Source organism: Primulina huaijiensis, chromosome 5 (genome assembly GCF_012295235.1).
Source record: "Primulina huaijiensis isolate GDHJ02 chromosome 5, ASM1229523v2, whole genome shotgun sequence".
In the NCBI taxonomy this organism is placed as follows: Eukaryota; Viridiplantae; Streptophyta; class Magnoliopsida; order Lamiales; family Gesneriaceae; genus Primulina; species Primulina huaijiensis.
Window position 1 is genome coordinate 13,228,794 of NC_133310.1, and position 5,629 is coordinate 13,234,422.

The 5,629-nt window shown below is 33.3% G+C and overlaps 1 protein-coding gene across 1 annotated transcript in view; it reads left to right on the forward strand.

The window, feature by feature from the left end:
- The window catches only part of LOC140977652 (uncharacterized), a 12,566-nt gene extending 8,513 nt beyond the window's left edge, over positions 1 to 4,053 (forward strand). The window contains exons 2-4 of the mRNA XM_073442396.1: positions 2,694 to 3,506; positions 3,589 to 3,675; positions 3,826 to 4,053. Coding sequence (XP_073298497.1) covers positions 2,694 to 3,506; positions 3,589 to 3,675; positions 3,826 to 4,053 — 1,128 coding nt within the window. The remainder of the gene's footprint in view (positions 1 to 2,693; positions 3,507 to 3,588; positions 3,676 to 3,825) is intronic.
- Positions 4,054 to 5,629: the final 1,576 nt, after the last annotated feature.

The following is a 5,629-nucleotide window of genomic DNA, read 5'->3' on the forward strand; positions in this document are numbered from 1 at the left end:
TATCTTAGTAATTTTTGCAAAAATGTCATACATTACATGTTTGAAAGATTTAAATTAGAACATGCATTAATCTATTTAAGAATGTTTAAATTTTTATTTGAAAAAAAAAAGAGTCAATTTTAATATTCTGATCAATATAAAAATATGATTTATGAAATCTTTTTTAGTGATTAACCATTGTGATAAAATCAGGTATTAAAGTATATGGCCCAAGGTATACCTTGTAAGAGTGCCTAAAATTTTAAACTCACACATATTTTGTGAGTGAGTGAAGAGGACTGAGAAAACAACTTTCGAGCCTTTATTGATCATGAGAGAGACTATCTATTGTTTAGATCTTGAGTTCTTATTTTAAAAAAAAAATGATATTTCTTGAAAAAAAAAAAGGAGAAAAATACAAAAAGAAAGATATAGAAGATCTATGTAATTTTTAAGTTATATGCTACGACCCATATATCTCTCATAATAAAAAAAATATAAGAAAAAAAAAAGAAAGAAAGAAAGAAATTTATTGAACAAATTAAATAAATATGTGGTCAAGAAGCATAAACTTAGTCTGATTCCATGATGTTATTAAAAAAAATTATATATCAGGAAAAAATATATAATAAGAACAACTAGATTTTGAATCAATGGATTTTCTATCTTTTGATTAGTTTGGCTCGTTTGTCTGTCTGCATTCTGTAAACCATTTTTCTGAGTATTTATCTGTATTCCAACTCCATGAGAGAAACCGTTGCCATAAATTGAAACATTTATTAACCTGTGAGGATATGGAGTTGAGACTCTTACTAAGAATTTCTGAAGGCCGTGTACATTTAACTACCTGAAATAAGCTTTGAATTGATCATCTCAAATTATTTCATAAATTATAATTATGATGATCTTGATATAACTTTGACAGTTTTCAAATTTAATTTAAACACTTAGATAGTTTTGATTACATTTCTATTTAAATTAATCAATATGTTTTGTATTGCTATTAACGCTTAAATTGCTAGGGACTAGCAATAAGCTGGTTGGGAGGTGTGATAAACATAAAAATTGTACATTAATTAAATGTTTTATAATATAATTATATAGTTTTTGTTTTATTAAATGTTTAAATATTATATGTTTTATAATAAATTGTATGAAATATAAGTTGTTGTGTAATTATAAGTTTTTACTATTTTTTACAGTTTTTATAAAACAAGAATAAATTTGGCGTTGCGAATGGGATTAAGATGATTCTTGGACCTGTAGAAAGTTGATTATAATATCTACAATATTGTTGACAAGCATGAGATAAAAATCCTTTCACAATTGGGATCAAATTAAGCAACAAATAAAGTTACCAAAGGAGTGGCAGTTTTACCATGCTCTAGTATTTTGACCATATCTCTCAAATTACTTGGTCAAATGGTTTGAAAAAAATATCACAACTAGACAACTAAATTATCTACATGTTTCTTTTTATGTGAAGAAGCAAATTCGGAGAAGAAGATTTTCAAAAGTGATGTGTAATATAATATAATATCTTGGAACAACAATGAAGACTTATGTGTAAAAAAATAATATTTTATTTGTGGTTGTCTCCCCAAATTTGGTTATAAATAGGGGTGCATTGTAATGTATTGAGATATCCCTCATTGTATGAACAAACCTTTGAGTTCATAATATTTCTCTCTATATTTTTCATTTATTTCTTCATTTAAATACAATTAGCATTTTAATTTCATATTCAAAGTTTTACACTTTGAATAATGAATAGCTAACTTCCTAAAGTTAAGATGATACGGTGAAACTCTTGGCATGATAATAATGTTATTAATAGATAAGAATCTATGTTTTATATTATTTAATATTTATTTATTGTTTATGTTATATTTTTTTCCTTAAGCATTTTTATACCCTACTTATAAGTGGGAGTTTTGATTTATTGTTGCTATATGTTATACTAAATTCTTGGAACCATTTAAATGTTAGTTTGGTATTACCAACCATTTAAAGTGGATACCTTGATTTATTATATATAAATATATTATAATATTAAATTCTTGGAACCATTTAAATGTTAGTTTGGTTTTACCAACCATTTAACTTGGATTCCTTGATTTATTATATATGAATATATCATAGTATTAATTTATTGGTACCATTTAAATGTTTGTTTGGTTTTACCAACCATTTAAAGTGGGAACCTTGATTTAGTGTTTACAAATATATATAGCACAATAAATACTTGACCACATTTATAAGTTTTGGTATATATTATATACTTATAAGATAATAATTTATAACATAATATAAATATGATTATTTAATATATTGGAACCATTTTATTAAGTGGATTTCAATATTGTTCGTTAATGTTAACTTTATTAAAATACCAAGAGTGGATCCTTTAATCTCAACTACTTAAATTAAAATTTGAACAATTAAAATTTACCCATTAAAGATTCAAACAATTGAAATTAAAAAGAAACAAAAACAAAAACAAAACAAAAAGACATTGTAGTGGACTTGTAATTACCTTAGCTTCCCTGTGGATACGATATCGAACTCACCGAATTATACTACTTGTGGACAACCTGCTCTTCGGAGTGCAACAATCAAAGTGACAACAATTGCGTTTGTTTCCATTTTCTCTCAGGGAACAAGAAAGATGATGGCTCCAATCATTGCCGCTAGGGAGCATTACGACATGGCAGGAGTTGGCAACGACGTTCCTTTCTAAATATTTTCCCCCCGCCAAGTCTGCACAATTGAAGATTGAGATCAGAACTTTTAGGCAGATTGACTTTGAGCAGCTTTATGAGGCATGGGAAAGATACAAGGAGTTGTTGAGGAGATGCCCGAATCATGGTTTTGAAGACTGGGTGCAGATTGAGTTGTTTTATAATAGGTTGAATGGTCAGACACGGAAACCAGTGGATGCAGCGGCAGGTGGCACAATCTTTGCCAAATCTCCTGCTCAAGCCTACGACTTGCTTGAGCAGATGACTATTAATAGCTACCAATGGCAGTCTGAGTGGTCAGGAGTAAAGAGGACAACTGGAGTGTATGCTGTGGATCCGATTACATCGCTCACCGCCCAAGTTTCTGCACTAACTACCCAATTAGCAGCTATGAACAAGGTGAGCGCAGTAGAGGGTGAAAGTGCACCGGTTGTTGTTGACGAATCGCAATTTCCTGAAGAAGTTCAATACATCAACAACAAGAACTTTGGAGGCTATGGAGGATATCGAGGTAACCCTCCCCCTAATACTTATCACCCTGGATTGAGAAATCATGAGAATTTTTCATACGCAAATAATAAAAATGTGTTGAATCCTCCACCGGGTTTCAATACATCAAATGGGGAAGGGAAGCCATCATTTGAGGATTTAGTTGGGACATTTGTTGTTGAATCTTGTAAGAGGATGTCTAGAACTGAGTCTAGACTTGACAACCTTGAGACACACATGGCGAATATTGGTGCTTTCTTGAAAATCCTTAAAACACAAGTGGGGGCAGATAACGAAGTAACTCACGTCTCAACCGTCAGGCACGGTACAAAAGACTGCAGACCCAAATATGAGAGAAGTGAATGCCGTTTTTATACAGCATGAGGAGATTGGTGTGGTAAGCAAAGAAGAGAAAGATGTTAAACCCACATCTATCCAGAATGAAAAGCCAACTCCAACCAAAAGAGTCTGAGGTAAGAAAGATGAGAGGTATGATAAAAATAAATGCGTTGATATTTCTTTGCTTCCCTATCCCCGTAGATTTTTACAATTACAAGCTGAATTTCAAAAGAAAAAAGGTCTTGAAGATATCAAGAACCTACACTCTAAACTTTAGTCTGTAGAGCAGGAAGAGGTGGCATTTACTGGAGGAGATGATAAGGGGAGGCAAGGAAATCTTCCTCAAAAGCTGCAAGACCCCGGGGAATTTTTTGTACCATGTGAAATAGGGGGTCAACTAGTAGAAAGAGCTATCTGTGATTCAGGAGCAAGGGTGAATATAATGCCAAGTTCTCTTTACGAGAAACTTGGACTGAGCAGTATCAAACCCACAGGACTAGGCTAATAGATGGCAGATAAATCAATCAGGACACCATTGGGTATTGTGGAAGATGTTGAAATTCGGATCGATAAATTGAAGGTTCTAGCAGAGTTCGTGATACTGGACATAGAGAACAGCCAGAACGTGCACGTTATTTTAGGACGACCACTATTGGCTAATGTTGTAGCAATCATTGACGTGAAACGAGGAAGGTTGACCATGGAAGTTAAAGGTCAAATGGTGGCAATAAATGCATCCAAGAAATCATACGACCCACCATGATCAGGATTAGTGACAGTCGGGCTGACGACGTTAAACCAAGCGCTATGTGGGAGGCAACCCACAATTATTTTTTAGCATTCGTTTTGTTTTTATTATTTTATTTTAATTTCTTTGTTGTTATTTTTTTTAATTTTATCTATTCAAGTATTAATTTGAATTGTTTTATTTTTGCAGGTGTTAAAAAAAATGACGAATTGACAGAGGGAATTGCGCATATGCGTGACTTAATTGCACGCACATGCGCGAAGCCCAGCTCGAAAGACAGAAGATGTTGCGCATATGCGCCACATGAGGGCGCGCATATGCGCGAGATGACAAGTAAATACACTCGGAAGGCAAAGATTTTGGCGCAAATGCGCCACTCAGGGCGCACATATGCAGTAGCTGAAATTTTCGAGACAGAAAACTCGGCGCATATGCTCGGGGTTAGTGCGCGCATATGCGCGCGACCTGATTTAAGAAAAAACAATGAGGATGACGACGATGGTGACGGCGAGCACTGACGCTCGTCGTGGGAGGTATGCTTGTTCCGGTCTTTCTTGTTTATACATTGAGGACAATGCATACTGTAAGTTTGCGGGAAAGGTCAATTTGCTTGCATCTTGATTATTTGAGTTATTATTTCGTCACTAGTTATTTCGTAGGAGATTATTATTTAAAAAAAATTGTTTATTTATTTTTTGCCGGTTAGATTCGTTAGGTAGAGTCATGGATATGTCATTGTGTGGCCGATGATGAAAATGAAATAGTGGTTCTAATGCAGATATGTATTAATGATAACTTGGGAGTCAATTTTCGCACTGTCATGTTTGTTTTTACTATCGATGCTTAGAGACAATTTATATACTTGTGATGCTAAATAGACAATTGAGATCTGAATTTTAGTATTTCTCACATGACATTAATTGACACTTTTGCAAACACATAAATGACCTAGGCAATCTTTTGCAATGTCTTTGGGCCTGTTTTCATTGTTATTATCGTTCGTTAGCCAATTGAGCCTCAAGTAGATGGAAATGCTTGATTTTTCTTTGTGCACCTATATTATATATCCTTTTTATTGAAAAAAAATGCATGTGATTGGTTTGTACAAGTTGACTAATGGATTGACGGAAATCTAGAACTTGCTTGAACACTTTTCGAGACGAAATACGGATAATATGTGACATAGGAATGATTTAGGCAATCTTTTGAACCGTTTGAGCCTTTGAGCCTACCAAATCAACATGAAATATCCCTAGTGTCCCATTTTGAGCCTACTAAAAATCAAGTTGTGTGTGTCAATGACATACAATTAGCCCCCACCTGTATCTATTCT